Raw genomic sequence first — 24,647 nt, 5'->3', positions numbered from 1 at the left:
CAGCCGCCCTTTGTTAATCTCCCGAAGGGTGTAAACATGTGACGCTCCAGTGGCTTTGAAAGAAACTCCAGCGTCTGAGGGACCAGGGTATCATGAGTCAGGAAGGACCTCTCGGGGTTCGTAACAAGATGTAACAACCTGTGACCTTTAGGTGGAGGTGCGGAGAGGTGATGCCTCGGTGATGGTCCGGGAAATCTGACTTTTCCGCTGCGATTGCGAAATTTATTTTTACAGAAATTTCTGCTGAATATTTATGTCATTATCTGTATATCTTATACATATATAATTATTTATTTATTATATTTATGTACCTGCATATCTTGAAAAGTGTAACTAAAGAGAATTTTGCGAAAGTATATTCAATATTTGTTCAGAAAAAAATCCTCGAGTCAATTCAAGACTTTCAGGATCATCACGTCTTTAATAAATTTTAATTATATAAAATATTAATATATTAATTAAGAGTGCGGAATCGGTTCGGGACAATGGGCGGCCATTTGATACCAAACTCAGAGGATTCTATACTAGGAGAATATGCATTGCCCCGGGGATGTCAAAAGGTGCTTGTGGAAGAGCTGAACGGAACTTTATACCGAACCCTGACACCACTGCGCTCGCGGTCACGCTTCAGTAGACTCCGACCGATTTCGTGAGACTGGATGAGGGAATCAGGAGAGTGCGGGGGTGGCAGCGAGGATGTGCAGGGTATCTTTAATTTATGAGGCTCGAGATGATGAAATCGACACGACGAATTACTAGGCATGCAGGAGGTGGCCCTCAGGGTTAGTGAGGATCCATTCCGGAAATTCAACAGTCGCGAGTGAAATTTCATGTGCGGGAAAAGTAGTTGTGAACTTTTAAAGTCAGGATTAAAAAAAAAATCACTTCACCGATTTTCAAAGGAATTTTTCATTGAAATTTTCGTCCTGGGACTGAAAACCGCGATTTTCACCCCACGTCTGACTCATGATAAGAAGTTCCCTTGCCAATCGTATCGTAGAATTCTATTTTATGCAACGTTTAAGTAGAAAAATTCCTCTGAAGTAAATGACCTCATGTAGAAAGGGAGGAATTTTTTTCACGACACGTACGCTCGTTTTTCACGGCCCAGTGCGTCCATGTGTTGGAGCGAGATACGACTGAATCAATGGAAAAGACAAACGCCAAGAGCAGTGAACGCATAAACAACCTTATGGGGATTTTATAAGAGCCGAGTAGGTAGATCCTTCAAGGACAACAACCCTCGGATTTTTTCCTTCACTTCTGTGAGTTCCCACCAGCTCAATAGGCCACCACCTGCATGTCGCGTACCCATTCATCGTTGCGGCATTCGATATCTGCGGGAAAATAATGGGATTCGGTAGATAAAATATCGCACGATAAAAAACTAAATCGATAATTAAAATATTTCGATGCGAAATATTTTTTTAACCCACAATATTCTCATCCGGTTAAATCTATTTTTCACTGCAAAACGAGTTCAAAGTCGAATGAAGCAATGATTTTAGATTATCCGACATCCCGGGATAACCCTGACGTTATCGTACTTCAGAGTCTTCCTATTTTTCAAACAATTTACGTACTTTGATCTGTTATACTATGAATTCCCCGGGTGGAGTCATAAATTCCGAGAATTAATGGAGTCACAGATCTCGAGAATCAAACAAAATTCGCAATTAAATTACCAGATAAATTTTGCTTTGATGTTTTCCGCAAAATTTATTTTATATCCGGAGAAGAGCGAGACGTCGGTAAAGTCATTCTCCCCAGAGCTTTCACTTACCACCGGAGGAGCACCGGCGAGCGTCCTCCTCCCACTATTATCGCATGGTAAACAGTTACAAATTTGAAGTTTGAACTTCTCATTATGTCTTCAAAGTGTTTTAAATTGTTTCAATCAAAGAGGCTTTATTGTCATTGATCTGGATTATTCGTCATGCCGAAGACGGTGGAAATAGTGAATAACTTTGAGTGGGCGGAAACCCTGGGGTGTCCACCGTCTGCCTGTTCTGATCACGTTAAAAAAATGTAAGGTTATAAATTTCCAGCTATTTCACAAATAAAATTAATTTGAAACTTAACTAATAGGTTAATCAATGTTCTAAAGGATAGCAGAGGGCCATCACACACTCACAGAGTTCAAATAAAAAATAAAATACTAATGCTGACGTATTTATAAATTATTGATTAAGACAGGAGTAATAGGAGGAGGTGGAAAACACAAACTTCAACACAAAAGAAAATAAATGATTATTATTATTATTAGTGGTATTAAAACAGTCAATTCCTTGGTTGTAGATTCAATCATGGAATTACTGGCCTCTGGTGGGAGGAAATTGGCTCGAAAATTCACCCGGTCAACGATGTCCTGGAAACCCGAAAAAATATTCTACTTTATTATCTAAAAAGTCAGGGACAGACTCCTGCCATCCAGCACATTCGGAACACTAAACGTTTGAGGTCTGAGAGATGTTTACTGGAGACTCAAGTCATAAATCTTCAGAGTGAATGTGAGAAGAGGGAGAACTCAATTAAAGAAAAAGGTGAGGAGATGAATTAAAAAGAAACAATTTCCTGGCGTAAGTGACTCCCTCAATTATGTAACTGCCTTGAATTAAAAATAAATAACAGTAGGTAGTTTAATTTAGCAAAAACGCTTGAAATCTGTAAGCCAGTGCTCTCTCCCTTTCAGTCTTAAAGCTCCAAAAAATCAGAGCTACGAAGAAGGCCCTGGAGACCAAGAAGAGCCTCCTAAACCTAAGTCACCATGAAATGAAAGAGAAAATGCGTAACTGCCGGGACATGCGAGCGGTTTGCCAGGACTTGCTCCCCTCTTCTCAGTCAGGTATAGACCCGACGACGATGAACGAGTCGCTGACGCTCGTCGGTGGGATATCCTCGAGAGCCGATAAAAGCAAGGCCTGGAAGCAGATTCAGGAGACACTCGGTCCAATCGCAATTCCCGAGTTATGGGACTGGATTCTGAAGAATCGAATTCGAAATAATGAAGAGCTCTGCAAACTGGGGATCGACGAGAGTGACACCAAGAAGACGATCTCCCAATTGGATCTGGAAATAGCGAGTGCTCGAGGTCGACAGCTCAAATCAGCGATCGCCAAGTGCATTCAACTGGAGAAGGCCAAAGAGTACGAGGCACGAGGTAGTGAATATCTCGAGCAAATATCCGCATGGTTCGATGACAACGAGGAGATGGATAAGTGGCTGATGACAACCATGGAGGTGACGAAGTTCGAGGCAACTCAGAAGGTCCTTCAGAGCGAAATGGAGAAGATGAAGCACTTCAGCGAGGAGCAAAATGCTGTCTCCCTGGAGCTGCACGAGCTCGAGTCAGAGATTAATGAGATTGACTATCAGATGCAGCAGAGGGTCCAGACACTCCACAGGTCCCTGGGACTTCTCCAATCTGCCAGCAATTTTTTGCTAATTCTGAAGGACAATTTGACAGTAGCTTTGGAGTCTATTCGATCTTTGAGCTGCCAGCACGAGGCTGCTCCAGACAGGATGAATGGACATCTCAGTCATGAGCTGGAGGTCTTCCAGGAGAACCTGGATGTCAATGCTTTAAATAAGATTGTACTGAGTGGAAAGGTCGGAGCTTACAGACATGCCACGACGTGCATGAGCAACGCCTCGATCTCATTTACAACCCTGACATCAGCAACTCCAGTCCTCCAGCCCGCCCTCTACCACCTGATCACTTGCTACCTCGATATCATCGCCAACAAATACTTGAAGCAGAAGAAAGAGGAATCAATGATTGCTAATCAACTGGAAATCAGTTTGAAGTCCTCACTTCCATCTTTTGCTCATGAGAGGGACATAATTGAGCTCCTGGACGAGGGGAACTCTAGGGGGAAAAAATGTCGGGAAGAAATTTCAGAGCTGACCTCGATTTTTGACTCTTGGTGCTCTCAACCAGTCGCAGAAGTCATGGCCATCAACGACTCCCTGGTACATGGAGCAACCTTCAACGAATGGCTTCAACGCTACACCACACTCATCTACATGCTTCAGCGTTCCAAGTGACGAATTGATTACGATTTTAATTAGATCGTTGCGATATTTTTCCTTTTTGTATTTTTATATTGATGATAGTGAGAGCTAGAGCTCTATAAATAATAATAAAGATGTCTTACTTCAAAAAAATGATTCCGGATACTGTCAAATATTTTAACCTGAAAAAATCCAGAGCCTTCCCAACACATGTCAAATGGCTCTCGTAAAGAGGCTAAACAGTTATCTCCAATGAAGTTGGTTATGTTCGTATGTTTTTGTCATTCCGTCCATCCACGCTGCTCTCATGTGCTGTCAAAAATCTGGTAAATCATAACCGGATAATGCCAAAGCGCTCCCTGAGCGTTCCACCAGCGAAGAAAAAAATTAAATTCCATCATCATCAAGTCAATCAAAAAATGGTTGTGCCGAATTGCGAGTGTCCATCCTCTGGTGATGATTCTAACCTAACTGGTGGCAATATGACTATGTCGTCTGCCTCGGGGGACGTTAAAATTGAGGAGGCGACTGCCAACATCAAGGTGGAGTACTTGGACACTCCGATCAAGTCTGAGAATGACAAGAAGGAGTACAGGGTTATCAAACTGCCTAACGGCCTCACTGCCCTTTTGATAGCTGATTTACATTTTGCTAATGGTGCCTGTGGAGATGGAAAGGGAGCCTCTGACGATGATGACGTGGCTGGTGAATTGATTTTTCATATTTACATATTTTTGCATAATTCAATATCCCCAGAATAATGTTAATATTATTAAATCTCCACTCAATTTTTAGTTAATTTTTGGAGGATTCTATTACCCTGAATTTCTATCGTTAATTCAATCGCTTCAACCCGCTTTGTTTGCTCATGTTTACAAGAGCAGAAAAGTAGAATGAAAAGGGATTAACATTGACGACAAAGTGAAGAAAACAATAACAAAAATAATTCATCAAAACGTTTCCCACCTCTCTCAGCCGCATCATCAGATGACTCCGACTCGGATAGCTGCTGTGAGGATGGCTCCGACCAGTCAGACACCGAAGAAGACACCGCCACATCAGACGACGAGGACACCTTCTCCAAGCCCGCCAAGAACGTCGAGAAGATGGCAGCCTGTGGTCTCTGCGTAAGTGTGGGTTCCTTCAGCGATCCTCCCGACATTCAAGGTCTCGCCCACTTCCTCGAGCACATGGTGTTCATGGGCTCCGAGAAATACCCCCTGGAGAACGAATTCGACGCGTTCGTAACGAAGCGCGGGGGCACAGACAACGCCTCCACTGAGTGCGAACAAACGACATTCTACTTCGAAATTCACGAGAAGCATCTCCTGGGGGCCCTAGACCGTTTTGCCCAGCTGTTCATCAATCCCCTGATGCTGAGAGATGCCATAACTCGAGAACGCGAAGCAGTGGAGAGTGAATTCCAGATGGCATTGCCCTCGGACTTCTATCGGAAGGAGCAGCTGTTCTGCAGCTTCGCCGAGTCTCAGCATCCAGCGACAAAATTTCCCTGGGGTAATCTCGTATCTCTACGTGACATGGTGACCGATGACAAGCTGTACCAGGAGCTCCACAAATTTCGTGAACGTCACTACAGCGCCCACAGAATGACAGTGACAATTCAGGCAAGACTTCCCCTGGACACCCTGGAGACCTACGTGAAGCAGTGTTTCGCCAATGTTCCCAATAACAATCTTCCTCCAGACGATTTTTCGAAATTCAAGGGAGCAAAGTCCTTCGATACTGATCGCTTTCGACGAATTTATAAGATAAAACCGATGAAGGATATCTGCCAGATAGAGCTTACCTGGGCCCTGCCGTCTCTTCTTCACTTGTATCGAGCGAAGCCCCATCAGTACGTGTCTTGGATAATAGGACACGAGGGTAAGGGATCCCTGATAAGTTACTTGAGGGAAAAAATGTGGGCATTAGATGTTTTCTGCGGGAATGGTGAGGGTGGCTTTGAGCACAGTTCTATGTATGCACTGTTCAGTCTGGCTGTGACATTAACGGATGAGGGTCACGCACACCTCAAGGAAGTCCTCGACGCAATATTCTCGTATATTACGATGATGCGACGACTGGGACCCCAGAGGTGGATTTTTGATGAGATTAAAATGATCGAGGAGACGAATTTTAAATTTGTCGATGAGGTACCAGCTGCTGAGTACGTGGAGGATCTCTGCGAGAATATGCACTTTTACTCCCCCAAGGATTACATAACAGGGGGCGATCTGTACTTCGAGTACAATCCTGAAGCGATAGCTGATTGCATGGGAGCACTGACACCTGACAACGCCAACATCATGGTTCTTGATAAGAAGTTCGATGACCAGGACTTTGAGAAGGTGGAGCCCTGGTTTCAGACCAAGTACACGGATACAGAGATTCCTCGGGATTGGGTGGAGTCATGGAAAAAATTGGAGCCCTTTCAGGAATTCCATCTGCCGGAGGCCAATGTCTTCATCACTGATGACTTCAGTCTCATCCCGATAGAGTCAGAAGTGGAATTTCCAGTGAGGATCCATCAGGACGTCCTCTCGGAGATCTGGTACAAGCCGGACTTCAAGTTTCGGCTTCCAGAGTGCTACATGCTCTTCAACTTCATTTCACCAGCATTCGTGGCTTCTCCAGAGGGCGCTGGAATGACTGATCTGATGGTCAGTGTTCTCAAGCAGCTGCTCGTGGAGGAACTCTACCCAGCGACAGCTGTTGAGCTGAGTTATGAGATCGAACACGGGGACCGGGGACTTCTCGTCAAGGTGTCGGGTTTCAATCAGAAGCTTCCACTGCTGCTGGAGACCATCGGCAGGTACATCGCCAACTGCTCGGAGTTGGTCACCGAGAGTTTGTTCGACGTCATGAAGAAGGAGCAGCTGAAGACCTATTACAATACCTTCCTGAAGCCCTCGAAGCTGAACAAGGACGTGAGACTGTCCATTCTGATTGTTAATCATTGGTCGAATGTCGATAAACATGCGGCTGTAGCCGAGGTGACCTTTGAGCAGTTCAGGCATTTTGTGAGGGACTTTAACAGACAGATTTACGTGCAATCACTCGTCCAGGGGAATATTCGGAGGGATGAGGTGATTCAAATCGTCACGAAGTTCTTTGACATTCTTGGGTGTCAACCGTTGCTACCTAATACTCTTCCTCACAACCGGGTCAATGTCCTTCCACGTGGGGAAAGCCATTGCTGCAGGGTCAGGAATTTTAACGAAACAGATGCTAATTCTGTGGTGACTAATTATTATCAGTCCGATTTATTCTCGACTAGACTCGCTGTCATCATCGAACTGGTGATGATGATCATGGAGGAGCCGTTGTTCAATCAGCTCAGGACTCAGGAGCAATTGGGGTACAATGTGTTCTCCATTTTGAGGAATACCAGTGGAGTTTTTGGGTATTCGGTGACCGTTCACACGCAAGCGGATAAGTTCAGTGTTGAGCATATTGATGATAGGATTGAGGAATTCTTGAAGCAGTTCAATGAGACACTGAAGAAATCGACGGAGAAGGACTTCGAGGCAATCAAGGAGGCGCTGGTCAGGATGAAAGAGTGCGCGGATATTCATCTGAAGGAGGAGGTCATGAGGAACTGGGGGGAGATAACCTCGAGGCATTACGTTTTTGATAGAATCAGAAAGGAGCTGGAGATGATATCGAAGGTCAATCTGGAGGAAGTCAGGGACTGGGTGGAGGCGCATATCAGTGGGGGAAAAAATCTGAGGAAGTTGAGTGTTCAGGTTGTGGGGAATGCCAAGAGTGATAAGCAGGGGGGATATGATGAGAGGGAGGAGAAGATCTTGAGGAAGAGGCACGTCGTCAGGTACGGGGGGGTCGTTGAATACAATTTGAAATTTGTTACTAACTTGCCGGGGGAGAAAGTGAACAAAATGGACGATTATTACATTACTGACATCGAAGAGTTTAAACAAGGATTATTTGTTTATCCAGTACCGAGAGAAGAAGATTAATGACTTTTATAGGACACGTAATAAAATTGTTTGACACAGCATTTGAATTTTGGATATTTATTTATGAAATTTAGTGATACTCCAGCAGAATTTTCCACGAGGAAGCTCATAAAAAAATGGGTGATTCTATTTGCAGCATGGCCTTAGGGAAGGGATAAATAAAACAATGAATTTACACATACAATTCTTCTTTCATTTATTTCCTCCCCAAAATTCATTCGAGTTTATGCAGAGTCTATTCAATACTTTCGGTTATCAGCGGATAATTGTGGTAATTTTCTTTCATTTCTATTTGATTAAAAATGATTTTTTCCCTCTCTTTGCTCGAATTAACGCCTATGTGCACACATACGTTCTATGGGATAAATAAATGTTATTAATGATGTGAAATTTTATATATGTCTGTGTCTGAAGGCGATTGCCAGAGAACTCTCAGATTTGCTCAGTCGTGTTTATCAAGACACGAATTAATCTTATTTTTCATTCATTTTAAATTGAATAAATGGTGGAGATCTTATAATTTCACGTGTTATCGATATTTTTCACAAACCATCGTGTTTATTATTTCAATGAATTATTTTTTCACTTGATTTAGAGTAGACTCTGGACCGCAGAATTACAGCACTTATTTCATCGCAAATAAAGTAATAATTGAAACGATAATATTAATTCAATGGAAAAATTAGTTAAACACAAATGATTAATTGATAATAGCTTACAATAACATTTTGCTTCGCTTTTGCGTAAATATTAGTTCGTTTTGTTTTTTTTACTCTGCTAATAAAGAGAATAAAATAAACAATCGCAGAAATTTATTTTTTTTAAGTTGCTTTGTTTTCTTTTTTATCTTTGCATTTTTCATATCTACTATTTCATTAAGAACATTATAATAATGGGACCCACGTGCGCTTCATTCTACATGGATAGTGTTTTTCATTTTAAATCCCTTCAAATTCAGTTTTCAAAATCCGCACAATTTTCTACAGAATATTTCGTGAATTTGAACGTTTTCCCTAATTATTTTCTGGGTTTCGATTTTTCTTTGAATTATCATTAATTATCCCTTGGTTTTTTTTTCGTGATAAACAAATTGATAGTGAATGAGTGGGAAATAATTCATTCAAATTATAATCGAAGAAATTACACATCTTCAGGGGTTAATCTACAGAAAAAATTACCATTGGTATTTTTTTAAATCCCTCACAATCGAAAAAACATTCAGCTTGGAAATAAATTGAAGGGCAATTGTTGCTAAAAATCGTAATCATAATATTTTTAACGTCATGGGGATTATAAGTGTCACCCCGCGGTACAAACTACAATTTGCTTGCAAAGCATTTCACTACACTCCCGTTATTTTTCTCTCTCTGCACCAGAATACATCCTTTTTTTGTTATTAATCAACTTTTTTAATATTTTTTTTATATTTCTCATTTTCTTTTCACCTTCAACATGATGCATAATATTTTGAAAATGGAGTTTTACATAGTTAAAATACAGTATATAGAGATTATGATTTTTTTTTCATGAACGTGTTTACAGTTATAATTGAATTGTTAGATAAGTTTTTTTTCATTCATTTATTTTTATTTTTTTGTGGGTCCCAGTATGCTACAACAAATAAAGCAGGCGCAATTTTAGCGCACCCAATTTTCTTACGTTTTTTTTGTATTACATGCCGTTTAATCATTTTGTTTTCTATTTTTTTTCAGCTCTACTCTTTGAATATTTTATAATTTTTCACTTTATTCAACGAATTTTTTGGCTCAGTGCTTTAAAAATGTGAATTTTTTCTGCATTTTCATTTTTCTTTTACTTCAACCAATAAAATCCGTTCGTGTTATTTTTTTATTTGTTTTTGGTAAATTGTTCAGTCACAGCTGGACCAAAGGTATACATCAATTTGTGTTCTGTTGATTAGTTTGATTTTTATCAATTCATTGATACGATTTTTAAATCTTTAGCGAAGTGATAAAAACGCAAGAATTTCAGGAAAAAAAATGGGGAAAAACTAGATATTTTTCCCGATAATTTTCACCTGAAATTCTTCACAATCGAAATTATTTCGAAAATGATTCTCCGACATTTTCATTAATCTCGCATTATCATCGCTTATAAAATGAAAGTGGTTGCAGCGGCGAGTGCATTTTTGTCGTGTCACACATTTGCGTTTACGTTTTAAAAATGTTTCAAGTTTTTATTTATTATTTTTCAATCGACTGATCATCAACAACACTGGCCATCACCATTATCATCCACCAGTTGATCAGACAATTTCTATGTCAACATTTGGTTTGCGTATTTAATTATCTCATTTGAAGATTATGAAAAAATTATGTCAAAATGCTTTGAAAAGACTGGAATAAATATCCAAGTGTCTTGTGAGCATAAATTTTCCCCATTACAATCGTTATTGTTATCATTAATGTCAATGATTTTCTAATATTCATCAGTATCCAAAAAATACCGGAATTAAACGTGAATTATCGAAGTTGACGAATGAAGTGTCCTTTTTATTTCTCTTGTAAAATCAATAGATTTTTCTTTTTCAATATTTCGAGGCTCCCATTTTGCGTTACGAATCATTCACTCAAATCATCATTTATCCAAATCACCTACCAACGACTATACATCCCCTTGCGTCGTAGAAAATGTCTCATTGTCTCAATGCATATTACGCAATAACAAATCTACAAAAATATAACATTATTTTTTTCTATCAATCTTGAACCTCTTTCTATATTATCTCAATTAACGGCGTTATCACGACTTTTCCTCCTATCACGAGTGGAGAAACATTTCCACAAGTGATACCACAATCTCCAGGTTCTTCTCACAAAATTACGTTAATGCCTCCGTCTACGTCTCCCTCCGCTCCCTAACTATTTAAATCCACCATTCACCCATCATCATTTAACGCATCTATATATTCGAGCAAATAAATATGTACACACAATAGTTACCTCTCGCCCCTCTCTCCCCAGGTAGAAAAAAAATCACTCACACATTCAGTATTTACACAGTCATGCCCTTTGCGAATTAAAAAAATTATAAATCCGTAGACTGATCATCCTCACGATCATTCTATCGTTATTACGGATATATAGTACGTATCATAAATAATATATTCACAATTCTTCATAAATTTTCTTTTTTCTCACTTAACCAGGCACCTCGATCCAATCAAACTCATTGGCAAATTCACGAACAGTAAAACGATAAAGGCATGCTCGGAAAAATTTGAGGAAATTGAGGCTTTCCCTGGGAACTTTGGAAATTCACTTCAGGTTTTCTGAGTTCTATATTAAATTTCACGTTTTTCAATTACATTTTCAACGAAAGAAAAATTTCCTTCGAGAAATTTCGAAGGAAAAAATTCACGGAACTATAAATTGACTGAATTTTTTGAATTAAAGTAATTATAATTACATGATGATTACTTAAGCTGTAAATAATAAATTGCCGAATAAATTCTGGGATAACATTTTTAAATAGAAAATGTCACTGAAGACTGCAAACTTCTCTATAGAAATCAGAAAAAAATGGAGGAGAATTCCAAGGGAGTTCCCCAGAATGCAACAGATTTTTACTCAAATTTTTCTAGTACATGAAGAGTTTCCACGTCTTCTCTTCACCCCCCTCGGGTCAATGTGAATATGGGAGATCCTAGTGTCTCTCTCTGCGCATTTACCCCTGAAGCACCTCAAATTTTCGCCCACCGAACCCAAAAAAAGACCCAGTGAAACGCGCAGAGTCAGGCGTCGTTCAATAATCGTTTAATAAATGTATAAATATATATTTTACCTATATGAAAAGCATCAGTCTCTTTACGCCAATAATGCCCTCTTGGTCTCCCATATTATTCGTATTAACTATATTTGTTCCATTGTCTTAACAACTAATCATTCACCACAAAATTGCAATTACCATTGGCAATTACAATTCGAATAATTAAATAACAAATTATGAAATACGATGGTTCAGGGCACCAAGATTGGGCAAAGCGAGCATTTCATATAATACCGGAAAATATACATTTTTATCGTGTTTACAAAAAAATAATCACGCTTCCTTAATAGTTAAATACTTATAACAGTTGACAATTAGTATTTTTTCATTAAACTTTGTTCTCTATGTTCATCATTACCATCTCCAACAATTACCAATTCAATCAATATATCAATTGATCGATAAAAATTGAAGTTGAAATGTCAATAGTTAAAGTCACATTTGTTATTTCTCTTCATTATTATTTCCATTAATTTCATCGACCGTTTATTTTCACATTAACAATGCATTATGGGCGCTACTATTGGCAGTGAGGGGGCATTGTCGTGTAATAATATTAATTCAACCCCTTGAATTAACATTTTTAAAACATTTATTCAATTTTATTGAATAATTCTCACGCCAAAGCGTCTGGCTGTACGTCGCCTTAACAGTTTATTGTTTTTTGGCCCCACCAGAGAGCATTATATGGACATCGAGCAATAGTACACTAACTACAGATCACAATAATTAAATACCAATAATCGAATCATTCGGTATCGATTGTTCAACAATTTTGAAAGAATTTTATAAATTTTAATGTGAAAAATAAATTTTATACAAAACGAACAAGAACAAATTTTCATTAATTTCAAAAAATTATTTTCTGAGAAATAACATCGCGAGAAAAATCCGCAACAATCAACGAATTTAATAAAGAGGCGGAGCAACTGTTGACGGAAATAGACTCAAATGTTTTATAGTCATTTTAATTTAAATTGTTTAATTTAAAATAATTTTTTAGTCTTTAATCACTTACGTGCACAACCGCTCGATAGTCATATAAAGATAATGGCTGCAGTCTTGAGTCACATCCGAGAGCATTAATCTTCTTATGAAGATTTATCTGATGAAAAAAAAAACGTCACGAGTGCTAGTCGTGACTTAGTTCTCCCTCAGGGGCTCCGGAGCCACCAGGGGGACATCACCCTGACCCTTCTCAACTGGTTTAGGGTCGATTATTGGCTTATCATCGGGCTGAGGTGATAGAGGTGGAAGAATTTTCTTCACATTCGTGTCTTTAGTCAAGAGTTTTGCAAATCCATCGGCATTTGTTTCCTCCACAATTTCACGTGTCTTGGATTCATTCTTATTCGTGTTCTCCTGATTCTTCTTAATGGCGCCCTTTTTCTTGCTTGTTGCCTTCATTTGAGTCTTTTTTCCTCTCGTAGCACTAGAATTAACAGGATTCCCCCTCGGCTGGAACATGCGGGCATTGAGACGTGGGAATGGCGCCTAGAACAATCACCATCAACTTGAATAATCTTCATCTCCCTCCGAATCTCCCTAAATTAATTCAACCCACAGAACCAGGACAAGAGGGCCCCGAGGACGATCTACAAATCGACAAACTGAACTAAATGAAAAAAACATCTAATTCTCACCAGAGCCCGAAGTACCTGCTGTTCCACGTTAACGAGAATAGCATTACAAATAAAGTAGACAATTATGGGATTAATTAACAAAATGGCCTTTATTCAATGTGAAGTATTATGAGAGTGAAGAAGGGAAGTAATTTTAATTCAAGTCACGTGCTTAGTGTCAGGATAGAATTTTCTGACGAATGTGTATTGAGTCTCCTACCTGTGGAGGCATTCGTCCACGTGGTGGCCCATGCACTGGCTGGGGAATTCTCCCTGGCTGACCGTAGTTGGCACCCCACTGGCCCACGACAACCCCAGCAATCTCCAGTTGACCACCTCGTGATGGCACTGGTCGCCGAATCAACTCCCTGAGGGGAATATTGCTGCGATTCACTCGACCTCGAACGAGGCTCTCGTTTATTGCGCATCCTGCCGGTAGAATATTGGTGGCTGATGGAGGTGGAATGCGAAAACCTTGAAGGAATATTAATTATTACGATTTATAAATTCGTTTTTTTGCTGTGAGGAATTTTATCTGTTGTCTTACGCGGAAAAAATTAAATGTATCACCTGGAGCAGTTGGAGTTATCGGTGGACGTGCAAAGACCACATTGATGCCCTCCAAGATGGCCTTCCTCACCCTCTCAACTTTGACAACACGATCAAGGTGACCACCACACAGATCACACAGATTTTTCGCCATCATCGAACGAGCGAGTGTGTGATGAAATAATTTTCCATCAAAGAAGAGCCAGGGACAGCACATTAGCCACGGAATTGGAGCCCCACAGGCGTCATTGGCCAGCAGAGCCGTCTCAACACCAGCCATGAATAATGTTGATAGCTGGACTCCCCGGAATGTGACAAGTGGTAACTGAAGATCCTGAAGATACTGAGCATTCATGAGATCGGGGGAAAATGCTTGGGCAATGAAGGCATCAAGTTCCTGACGTCGTAAGATTTTTATCTTGTCAGAGAACGACATGATGTACCTGAAAAAAAAATCGAAAACCAAGAAAATAATTAATTAATTAATATAAATAAACGGAATAGGCTTAAACATTAATATTAGACTCAGGATTTACCTGAGAACACAAGCCATAACCAGCAAATGTTGTGGTACATAAGATATGTTCAGCATTAGTGGAGTATCTGATTTCATACAAGTCAAGAAAGCCCTCAGTCTTCGTCGTTTGTCATCAATTCCAGTGCTGAAAAACATAATGGAATGATTAATGCAAGACAACCTGGTGACGATTCTATCCAGGATACGAAGCGTGCTCAGGGCTGGGGCTTCAGCCAATGAAAATTTTAACGTGAAAAAAAAACCACAAAAATACAACAAAAGTAGTTTTTGGATACAACATCAACACATCGAGCATCGGACATACCTATGATGCCCTCGAGAGCTGCAACGAGCAGAGGCATTTCTTTATCAAACAGAACAGAAAGTCCGTTGCTCAGAGATTTAATTTACTTAGAACCTCAGTGTAAATTTTAAAGTAAATAAAAAAAAAATAAATCGATCATTTCAAAGTGAAAAAAGTGATTTAAATTTATCTCTCACCCAAACCAGAGACGTTGAATTGTTGGTACTCCCCATCCAATCTGCTCGGCTTTTACATATTCAGGAGTCTGATAGGGATTCGCCTTGGACCAGATCCATTCTTTGATCACAACGTCAGGCACTTCAATTTTTTCATTTTCTAAAGAGAATTATGAATAAGATTATGAAGTCATAGTAGAGAATTATTCAGTCCTCAACATCAACAAAATGTTAACTAATTTCTCGTCAAACTTGTTTTGATTTTTTTCTTCCGAGGAATTGTCTTTCTAAAATCTTTTATAACAAGATTTCAATCGAACTTACCATTCTTCTCTTTAGCCTTGGTAGCAAGATAGATTCGATGATGCAGATTAAAAAGAATAGCATAAACCATCTGCCTGACAGGTCGATAAATAAGATGAATAGACGGTGTTTCCCTCTGATTCTCATCCTCCAGCAGCACCGGTAGTTTAATCTCCCCATTGATAAATATCTGATAAATATGAGGAGACATGAGTCCTTTCTGATGTCTCTCAGAAGCGGTCCTCATAACTTCAGGAACAGTTGGCGGAATACTCAGTACTTTCTCCTCCTTCTTCCCCTCGCTGCCCGCATGCAATGGAGAAGTAACTGAGGATCCACTGGACGAGCTGGAGGAACTGATAACCAGATGATTCCCATTGACCTGTCCATTGCTCTCCTCCTCAGCTTTGCCCTCGCCCTCCCCACTCCCCTGCACCCCAGGAGGGTCAATCACGATCTGTGGAGCTGCTTTGGCATTGGCAGTAGCCTCATTATAAGCATTCAAACTCTCCTGTTCGCTCTCCAGTGTCTCCGAAGCGAACCTGGACGTCTCAATGCCACACTCGTCCTCACTCGCTGTCACAGCCTCTCCAGAGTTCTGTTGAACAACTGGTGGCTGTTTGGCCTCCTGTTTGGGTGCCCTGACAGCCTTCACTGTCTTATTATAATGCAGAAAGCCCTCCTTGGTTCCATTAATGTAGTACTGAACTGACTGCCTCAGTTTGGAGCACCTGGGGTCGGCCAAGCTGCCAAAGACCTTCTGCGCAACGACATCAATTTCACCTGATGGCAATTCCTTCACATATCCAGCGATCGTCTTAATCGACTGATCGATATTAGTTTTGTTTGGTCCTGTTGTGCTGATGTTCAGTCTCTTGTAGAAGTCCACGAGATCGTGCTCAGTCAGAATGTAATTACCCAGAAGTGCCCCCAGGACGCAAAGCCTGTCTGCTGGTACTCCCAGGGACTTTGTCACCTCTGACATCAAGTACTCCTTACTGTCCAGTGATCCCTTGTACGTGAGCTTCAGCTGCTCCGAGGAAAAATACCTGGGGGGATCGAATATGGCGTACTCAGCGTCGTCAGCAATCAGACCATGAAAATTATTCTCACGACAGTAGGCTATCACCTCCTGATGATGATCGTCCATACTGCACATCACCGATACCTTCAGGTGACGCAGGGCCATTCGCAGACCTGTGCGAAGACACACAGGAGGTGTCCACCAGATTTTTGGTGGTGGTGTGCCCTTTGTCGTTATGTGTTTCAAGACGTTGTTCACCTTGAGACGCATTTTTAATTGATTCTGGATCCATTCGGCTCGTCTTGCTGACTCGTTGCAGCCGTTGAAGAAGACCACCAACTCGACACCCGATAGCTCTATCGACTGGATGAGAACAGCTAAGAACTGAACCATTCGATTCCACTGGCCTCCACATGCCCAGTCTGAGAAGTAACCACCGTACAGACGATCCAGACAACACTCACCATCCAGCACCAGTCGGAGGATGTTTGAGTGGTTGGGGTTCTTGTTGGGGCGATTTCTCTGACGTTGGATCACGTTTCGGGCGATTTTTAGAAGATCCACTGGCACCACTCCACCAGGAACACAGTTACTGTCCAGAAATGTCTGCAAATCCTGGACCCCCATTGTTCGTTCCTTTGAATTTATGGATTTTGGACTTCTGGTGATCGGTTTTTGAAGGTTTAGACGGCGGTCATTAAATTATTTTCGATTTTTTCACTGGTAATTTTTTTAATTGTTTGTGGGAGGATTTGGAGCTCAGTAGACCATGGTATCTCCCTCTGATTGGTCAGCCTGGTGTCTGAAAGGTGAGGGAGGTTTTATATTCATTTGTGGGGGGCGCGAGGTGGAGAAGAAATTTCTGAGAGAAATTTGGAGGGGAATGTCCTCTAGGGGTTCGGAAATCCGGCGTTCGGCTGCATTTAACAATTTTATCAGTTAATTCTTCTTTATTTTGTTATTTGTCCGTAAATAATTTTTGTATTTGGAGGACAAGGTTAGTTCTAGGTACTTCGGAAAAAAAATCGAAAGGGAACTGGTAATTGAGGTAAATCACTGATGCATGAGGAATATTATAATTGTAAGTAATATTGAACAATTGTGAGCGACTAAAAATGAGCAACAAAAATTTTGTAACCTTCTTGAGGCATGTAAAATGTATTCTAAGATAAATATTAATTTATTTATGAGCAATTAATTCGCCATGAAGGAAAATTCTAAAAGTTGTGCTGACAAAATAATTTTCTCGGATGTGAAACATTCATTAGTCGTGGATTCAATTTATTTAATTAAAAAGTTACTGTCAACAGCTTGATCTCAGGGGATTATGTGGATTGTCCTCAGGGTCTGGCACCTGCCTTCAATTAAATTAATTAAATTCAATGCTCATTTGTTGTCATGCTTTTGGCAGTATCATGATGATTTGAAGAGTGAAAACAATCTTCAAAACAAGTCCAGTATCCATTCCAGTAGCACAAAATAACCAAAAAACTGGAGATGAAAAATTTGGAACTTCAAAAGCTCGTGAAATGACAAAAGAGCTTTCAGCCGAGGTCACGACATTACCCAGCTCAGTAACCAAGTGAAATCCACAAAAATGAACATGTGGATTGCCGGCGAGGGGAGTCCTCGGTCAACGACACTGTTTTAACCGAGTTAACGAGTCAATTAAAACCACCCCAGCAAAATCAATATGAAGAGTTGAATCTAAATACCAAAGTAATTACATCTTCAATTTATCCCGGTACGCCATTAATCCTTGAAGGCTAAAATATCTCTCATCAGTGTTAGGATTGATCAATCCACATGTGCCCTAAGTTCAAGCTATTGGCCTGGAAAGGAGGCCAAACCAGGCCCGTTATCAATTAACCACAATTAACTAAACTGGAATAAATCACTGATGCATTCACTCATTGGATCAATCACCGGAGTAAATCATCAACTTGTGGATACAATTGTTCACTATTTATCAACGGATAAATAATAGCAGAATAATTTTGCTAACCGGCATGGCGAATTGAGTTTGGGGACCAGTGTGAAGTGAGAAAATTATATATCGAGACAGATGAGGAGAGAAATAAAGTAGAATTATGCAAGGGGAAATATATCAAGTGGAATTCGCAGCCAATGTTGTACGATAAAATGCGATACCACGTGATTTATCTGTATCAATAGGGCTTATCACTTGGTACTTTATTTATACTTACTTTGGATTCGTTGGAATCATTGTGGCCATTACTCGATAAATAGTCGAAATGGATTATTTCACGAGGCGTTTTGTGATTGTGTGTGCGCAACGAACGAAATGTGAAAAAACGGGGGGTTCTGCCTTCTCCCGGCACACCAGCGGCTCGTAGATGATCGGGGAACGTCGGTGGGATACTGGGCTAGGTCGGGTGAGATCGTGATACGTCGGGAAGAGGTGAATTGTTGTGCTTATCCACGATATCGTCGGTGTCGTTGTCGGCATTTTCGATCTTGCAACGTAAACAGAAGTCGAGTGCCGAGTGATATTTTTTGGAACGGTTTTGAGGTTTTGGAGACGATTTTTACCTGGGTTTTGTCAGTGTTGGAGGTCCTGGGGGACGTGAGACATGAAGAGGCCGAGGGAAGACGCGGAGGATGATGAGGGGGACGGGAAGAATCCTATTGTGTTCCTCGACATCGGTGTTGATGGGGAGACTGGTAAACAAATTACTTTGTTTGGGTTCCTGGGTGAAGGGAAGAAGAAAGATTTTTGAGGGAGATCTTGGAGGTTATTTGGAGAGAACTGGGGTGGTTTGCACGGGTAGGCCGGGCAAGGGAGGGTTGGTTGATAGACGTGAGGATGACTGGCATATGGGGAGTTTTTGGGGATTTCCTGGTGGCGAGATGATTTTTTAGGGAGCCTATTACTGGAGCAAAAATTTTACCGTTTCCTCTCATCATTCAATTACTCAATCGTTCTCTTTTTTTTCATTCCCCAGTGGGACGAGTCATTATCGAATTATTTAAAGACGTAGTTCCCCGGACAGCTGAGAATTTCCGAGCCCTCTGCACCGGGGAAAAGGGAATAGGGACTCATGGAAAAAAACTACATTACAAGGGAACCATCTTCCACAAAAGTAGGAAAATTATTCTTTTTATTAATCCTTCTTAAACGTTGATTTTTCATTAGTCTCGTCTTTTTCAGTCTTAATAATATTCCTTTGCTCGAGCTGGACTCGATTTTTCTTTGTTTTTCCTTCTCAATTTTAATAATGATACTAACAAAAATTAGATAGATTTTTGGAAAATCGATGAGAAAAAAAACTATTGATTTAAATGACAAGATCCATCAATCACGGAGTATTTGAAAATGAATTGCTTGAGCAGTTGTCCCCCAGTTCATGATTCAGGGAGGTGACATAATAAATTTCGATGGCTCCGGTGGTGAGAGCATCTACGGAGGATACTTCGAGGATGAAAGTTTCGAGACATCTCACTCTGTGAAAGGTCTTCTCAGTACAGTGAACGAGGGAAAACCAGACACCAATAATTCTCAGTTCATTATCACAACAGAGCCGAGCTCCCACCTGGATGGGACAAATGTTGTGTTTGGGAAGGTCATAAGGGGAATGGGAGTTGTCCAGGAGTTGAACGACACCCTTGAAATTATTAAAGATAAACCTGTCCAGGTAGAAAACTTGTTACCTTGTTGTTGCAAGACTTCAATAAATATTTATCAATTAATCAAATTTCCACTCAGTTTTCTAAATATTTAAAGTTATTGTTTGCAGAAAGTGGAGATCATGGATTGTGGAGAATTGAGAAGAGGAGAGAATTGGGGTATCTGTGAGAATGATCAGACTGCAGATATTTATCCTCTATATCCAGAAGACTGGGATTATGCACTCGAAACAGACGAAGAAAAAATCGATGTAAATGAAATGTTTTTTCTACAAAATTTTAATTATCTGTAGTATTTTTTATTTAATTCGAGGTTTTGCAGAGAACATTTACCAAATTAATAGCTTTATCTCTGATAAAAATTCCTATGATTTACAAACCCACATGAATTTTCTAGTACAAGCACGTGATGGAGTCTATACAGCACATAAAACTCTCAGGGAATTCCTATTTCAAAGAAAAAAACTACAAAAAGGCTAGAGCGAAGTATAAAAAATCCTTACGTTACTACGACTGGCTGAAAAAAAACCACACTATTCCTGAGGATGGCAGTGAGCCTCTTCACAATCTCTGGGTCTCAATCCTCCTGAACTTGTCGGCTACAGAAATAAAATTACAACAATATAAGGAAGCTTTGAAGCTGTCCAATGTTGTGAGTGACCAATCGTTTGTCATAAAATAATTTGTAAATTTTTGAAGTCGCAGCGATATATCAATTCCAATGAAAAAAAATACTTCTAGGTCCTGGATGTTGAGCCAAGCAATAGTAAAGCTCTGTTTCGTCGAAGCCAATCGCACATGGGCCTCAACGAATACGAGCTTAGCCTTGCCGATCTTCAATCAGCAAATACGTTCACTCCCAATAATCCAGAGATCCTTCGAGAGCTGGAGAAAGTGAAAAAAACAATAGACTCCTATCTGGCTGTTGAGAAAAGCACCTTCAAACGTATGTTTCAGATATGAGTAATTGCGTCAATGACAAGTGCAAAAGTGTCCGAGAACTGACCAAATAATTTCCCTCCAGATGAATTCTCCGGGAAAATCATACAAAGAATATTTTTTAGATAATGCTACGATAAATAAGATATGGAACTGTTACTGATTGTGTATTCTGTAGTTCATTGGTGGAGTGGGAAACGTTACAAAGTGACAATTTTATTACTTTTATAGTCATCGAATTATTTTAATATTTGTAATTAGTAGAGAGAGAGAATGTGAGAAATGTTTTTTCGTAAATGATGATACATATTTTCGTTTCAATGGAATTATCCCCTGGTAACCCTCCACTTCATCCTTGAATTATTTACCCCCCTCATTCCTGAAGTCAATCAACTGCCGTGTCTGTTAATTACTGCCTTTGAACTTGTCGAATGAGTGAAAAAATTGTAAACTGGAAATTTATATGTAAATGATAATGAATAAACAGGTGAAAGGAATTCAAATAATTAAAGTGTCAATTATTTTCAAGTTAGAGGACTTATTTCCTCAGCATTCAGTTGCAACTATTGAAAAACTTATTGACAAACTTATTTATCGCGATTTATTTATTTATATATTAAATGGAGAAAAAAAAATTTTTCCAACTGATTAATTTTCTTCAGATTTATATATCACAATTTTTTTATCTAGAATTTTATTTGACCTTGACCTACATTTGAAATGAATAAAATTTTTCGTTCGGCATTTTATTCACATCCAATGTAGGTCAATACGCGATCGCCACTGCGCTTCGATTATTTATTTCGTTTTTGCATTTGCACTCATCCGCCGGCTAAATAGATTGATGTCAAAACGTGTTTGTTATTGTTTACATGTTCTATAACCTCAACAAATCATCTGATGTCGAGGGAAGAAAGGTAATTTAATTTAAGGGTGCCAGTGGTGTTTTCTAGGGACTATTCGAAAGTAACTAGATTCCAAGCTGACACTAACTTCAACTGAGAGACAGAGAGCGAGGGAGAGAAAGGAAGGGAGACAGATGATTTGAAGGAAGGCCAACGGACTCTTCTGACTGTTCAGACTAAGGGTCGTCGCCTTAGCAATTCGATTTCAGCCAAATTAATTGAGTTATCAAGAACACAAATGAATTTTAGTTGACGAATGCACATAACTTAGCAAAATTATCTAGACAGAGCTCAGTATTAGTTGTTATTTATTCGAAATATTTATAACTGCTGAGTTTACGCGTGTTTTAAGTGAAAAATGGAGCAAATGCAGTTGACACCTTGTAAGACCCTGGAGCAGCACGAACCTACATCTCCCAGGAGTCCTCACAAGACACCCAGCAGGAAGGACAAGCCCACGACATACCATGCGACAGCTGCGAGCTTTACTCTCATCCCCAATCACAGAACTCCACCCTCGGGAATCACGAGGTTTATGGCAAGGAATCCCTTCGATGCAGATCTCACGAATCGTTTGCATCTCTCGGTAATCAGTCCAACGATATTCAGCAAGGTATTTGGCATTTATATTTTCACATCCCCTAGGTTTCAGTCGTCAAGCCTGATTATTAATTATGAAGAATTACTCGATCACAGGTTTCACCGAAGGTACAAGGCTCCCCAGCCTTCGCCTGGACGATTGACGAGCTGGCAATCATGACCCCAGCCATGATTGACGAATTTCCTGTCCAACAAAACCACTCTTCTGATCCTGACATGGAAATTCATGCTCAACAAGCCATCGACAAATTTTTCAGTGAATCACAAATCCACCCAAGCCCCTGGAAGTTGAAGAAGGAGACTCAACCACTAGTGGTCATGACTCCAACAACCAGACCAGTGGAAGCATTGAGTATCAGCAGAGTATCCCAAATCGCCACGAAAGACTGTAAGGACTCACTGGCTCAGCAACTAATTATTTCACTTTTTTAAAAATGAATGAATTGTAAACGAATTTTCAGGTGCAACCCAAACAGTATTAACCCTACCCCCGGTTCTTCCCAAGGACCTCGAAGACGCTCTAAAGCCCTATTTCACCTACACTCAGGACCAGAACACCCCTTCCGACACCGACGACGCCAACTCCAGTAACAATTCCCTTCGTAGAAAATTATTTTTCACTCACGACGAGTCCAGTGACGACGACGACGAAAGTTCCTTTATCCTGTCCCCCCTGAAGCCCTCGAGCCCACCCCAGAGTGGAATGATGGTGCATGGAACACCCCTCCGAGGTCGTCCTTACAATATGCAACGTAATCACGGCACTCCATACACAAATTCCAAACATCTCTCTCCCTTGAACATGTCACCAATTTGCAATCCCACCCTGGACATGTCGTGCCAGAGTATTCAGTCTCACCGACGTTCTGTGACTCGTCTGGACTTCACCCCATTTATGAGCATAGATGTCTCCTCGTCTGAGGAGAAAGACTCCGAGGAGACTCCAACATCATTGACTCATCCAGGGACCATCTTCGAGGAGAGTCTTGAGTCCCACAGTCCAGCGCCTCTCACCAAAAACAACACTATTGAGATGGTTTCACTTCTTCAGGAGTCTACTTCCTTCAACCCCGCGATTCCCATCACTATTGAGGTAAGTAAGATCGACAGAGTCAAGGAGACCACCGACTGGTACAGAAATACCTCCAACGAGAGCATCGGCGGACAGAAACATGGAATTACTCTCCTCAGATCTAATTATTCAGAACAAAGCAGTGCCTTCAATTTTGCTCAGGACACTGGCTATCAAACCTACAGTATGAATAATACCTCTGACAATCGCAGTATTACTCCACTAAAAAAACAGGCCACTTGGAGTGAGAGAATTACTTCCATCAGTGAAATTGACGAGGTCAAGTCCTCCAACTGGAAGGAAAATTTGGAGAACATGTACAGTTCCACTCCCTCGAAATACGGCAGGCAGAGAACTAATTAACGAGAGCTCAATGCAAAGAGCTTATACAGTTGCTCAAATAATTGTACGACTAGATATGTAGAAAGAAAAGGAAGGGGTGAAATTTTACAGAGAGCTGATACTGAATGCCTAATTATTTCGAAAATGATTGGAAATTGATCTTATTGGACAGTTAATCACAGCGGAAAGTATTTTCTAAACATATTTCATTGTCAATTTATGAATAAGCCATCTCGAAAACTAATTAGATAGTAATGTCAACACTTGTATCGATTGAATGCCATTTACTTTTTGATGATATATATTCACTAAAATGGAAGTGAATTAGTAAATAATAAATGTGTAGACATGATTTTTGGGATGAATAATGAGTGCAATTCTGGGAGAAGAATGAAAGAAATTGTTGGCGTACTGCTAGGATTTTAGTCATTATTATTACTAAACAATGTTCGATTCGGCAAGAAGAAAATTGTGATATTCAACCCCACACGTAGATGAATGTCATCACTTATTTAACGAGTTAAATATAAGCACAATCAGGATCCTGAATGATTTTCATATGTGCTGGACTGATGAAATATTGAAAAATTCTGTAGATACTTTGGTAATTTTAAGTAATACTGGAGGAGCTGCTACAACATATTGTTATTTTGTTTATTAAGCACTGGAAGTAACGGGTGAATTGAATAATACATTTTATACTTTTTGTCATCTTTTTTATACCAAACTTTAAATAAATCGAGTGAAGCTACTAAATAATTTTCATGATCCCACAACTACAAACAAGACAATATTCTCCAGCATTTTTTTACGTCGGACAAGGACAACAACCCCTGTAATTATCTGGTTATCTTCAGATAATTCTG

The 24,647-nt window shown here is 40.1% G+C and overlaps 5 protein-coding genes across 10 annotated transcripts; 4 read left to right on the top strand and 1 right to left on the bottom strand.

Annotated features, from left to right (window-relative positions):
* The first annotated feature begins 1,810 nt into the window (after positions 1 to 1,810).
* Positions 1,811 to 4,170, top strand: LOC135170329 (augmin complex subunit dgt5-like). Its single transcript, XM_064136045.1, has 3 exons — positions 1,811 to 2,028; positions 2,299 to 2,543; positions 2,693 to 4,170. The coding sequence occupies exons 1-3, from the start codon at positions 1,937 to 1,939 to the stop codon at positions 4,045 to 4,047; spliced, it is 1,692 nt and encodes a 563-aa protein (XP_063992115.1). The 5' UTR covers positions 1,811 to 1,936; the 3' UTR covers positions 4,048 to 4,170.
* Positions 4,171 to 4,228: 58 nt separating this feature from the next.
* Positions 4,229 to 8,032, top strand: LOC135170321 (nardilysin-like). The gene is made up of 2 exons (XM_064136033.1): positions 4,229 to 4,719; positions 4,990 to 8,032. The coding sequence occupies exons 1-2, from the start codon at positions 4,287 to 4,289 to the stop codon at positions 7,989 to 7,991; spliced, it is 3,435 nt and encodes a 1,144-aa protein (XP_063992103.1). The 5' UTR covers positions 4,229 to 4,286; the 3' UTR covers positions 7,992 to 8,032.
* Positions 8,033 to 8,162: 130 nt separating this feature from the next.
* LOC135170323 (constitutive coactivator of PPAR-gamma-like protein 1 homolog) lies at positions 8,163 to 18,625 on the bottom strand. Of its 5 annotated transcripts, none has more exons than XM_064136034.1 (9): positions 18,483 to 18,625; positions 15,273 to 17,077; positions 14,970 to 15,108; positions 14,794 to 14,811; positions 14,488 to 14,613; positions 13,973 to 14,394; positions 13,623 to 13,876; positions 13,424 to 13,441; positions 8,163 to 13,274 (listed from the first exon to the last, which is right to left on the bottom strand). In XM_064136034.1, exons 2-9 carry the CDS (start codon positions 16,900 to 16,902, stop codon positions 12,924 to 12,926), a joined length of 2,958 nt encoding a protein of 985 aa, XP_063992104.1. In that variant the 5' UTR covers positions 16,903 to 17,077; positions 18,483 to 18,625; the 3' UTR covers positions 8,163 to 12,923. The 5 variants fall into 5 exon arrangements, with proteins under 5 accessions (XP_063992104.1, XP_063992105.1, XP_063992106.1 ...); XM_064136035.1 differs by lacking the exon at positions 18,483 to 18,625 and adding an exon at positions 18,281 to 18,403; XM_064136036.1 differs by lacking the exon at positions 18,483 to 18,625 and adding an exon at positions 18,003 to 18,230.
* Positions 18,626 to 18,730: 105 nt separating this feature from the next.
* On the top strand, positions 18,731 to 21,367 carry LOC135170335 (peptidyl-prolyl cis-trans isomerase D). 2 transcript variants are annotated; one of them, XM_064136067.1, is made up of 6 exons: positions 18,731 to 18,960; positions 19,242 to 19,379; positions 19,630 to 19,931; positions 20,034 to 20,174; positions 20,321 to 20,575; positions 20,665 to 21,367. In XM_064136067.1, the coding sequence occupies exons 1-6, from the start codon at positions 18,870 to 18,872 to the stop codon at positions 20,884 to 20,886; spliced, it is 1,149 nt and encodes a 382-aa protein (XP_063992137.1). In that variant the 5' UTR covers positions 18,731 to 18,869; the 3' UTR covers positions 20,887 to 21,367. The 2 variants fall into 2 exon arrangements, with proteins under 2 accessions (XP_063992137.1, XP_063992138.1); XM_064136068.1 differs by having other exon boundaries at positions 18,802 to 18,960; positions 19,641 to 19,931.
* A 526-nt stretch (positions 21,368 to 21,893) lies between these two features.
* On the top strand, positions 21,894 to 24,534 carry Bora (aurora borealis). The gene is made up of 3 exons (XM_064135955.1): positions 21,894 to 22,380; positions 22,464 to 22,755; positions 22,829 to 24,534. Exons 1-3 carry the CDS (start codon positions 22,126 to 22,128, stop codon positions 23,800 to 23,802), a joined length of 1,521 nt encoding a protein of 506 aa, XP_063992025.1. The 5' UTR covers positions 21,894 to 22,125; the 3' UTR covers positions 23,803 to 24,534.
* Positions 24,535 to 24,647: the final 113 nt, after the last annotated feature.

The sequence above is a fragment of the Diachasmimorpha longicaudata genome, chromosome 16, assembly GCF_034640455.1.
Source record: "Diachasmimorpha longicaudata isolate KC_UGA_2023 chromosome 16, iyDiaLong2, whole genome shotgun sequence".
In the NCBI taxonomy this organism is placed as follows: domain Eukaryota; kingdom Metazoa; phylum Arthropoda; class Insecta; order Hymenoptera; family Braconidae; genus Diachasmimorpha; species Diachasmimorpha longicaudata.
The sequence above is the reverse complement of the archived record's forward strand: the minus strand, read 5'-3'. Positions and strand labels throughout refer to the sequence as shown.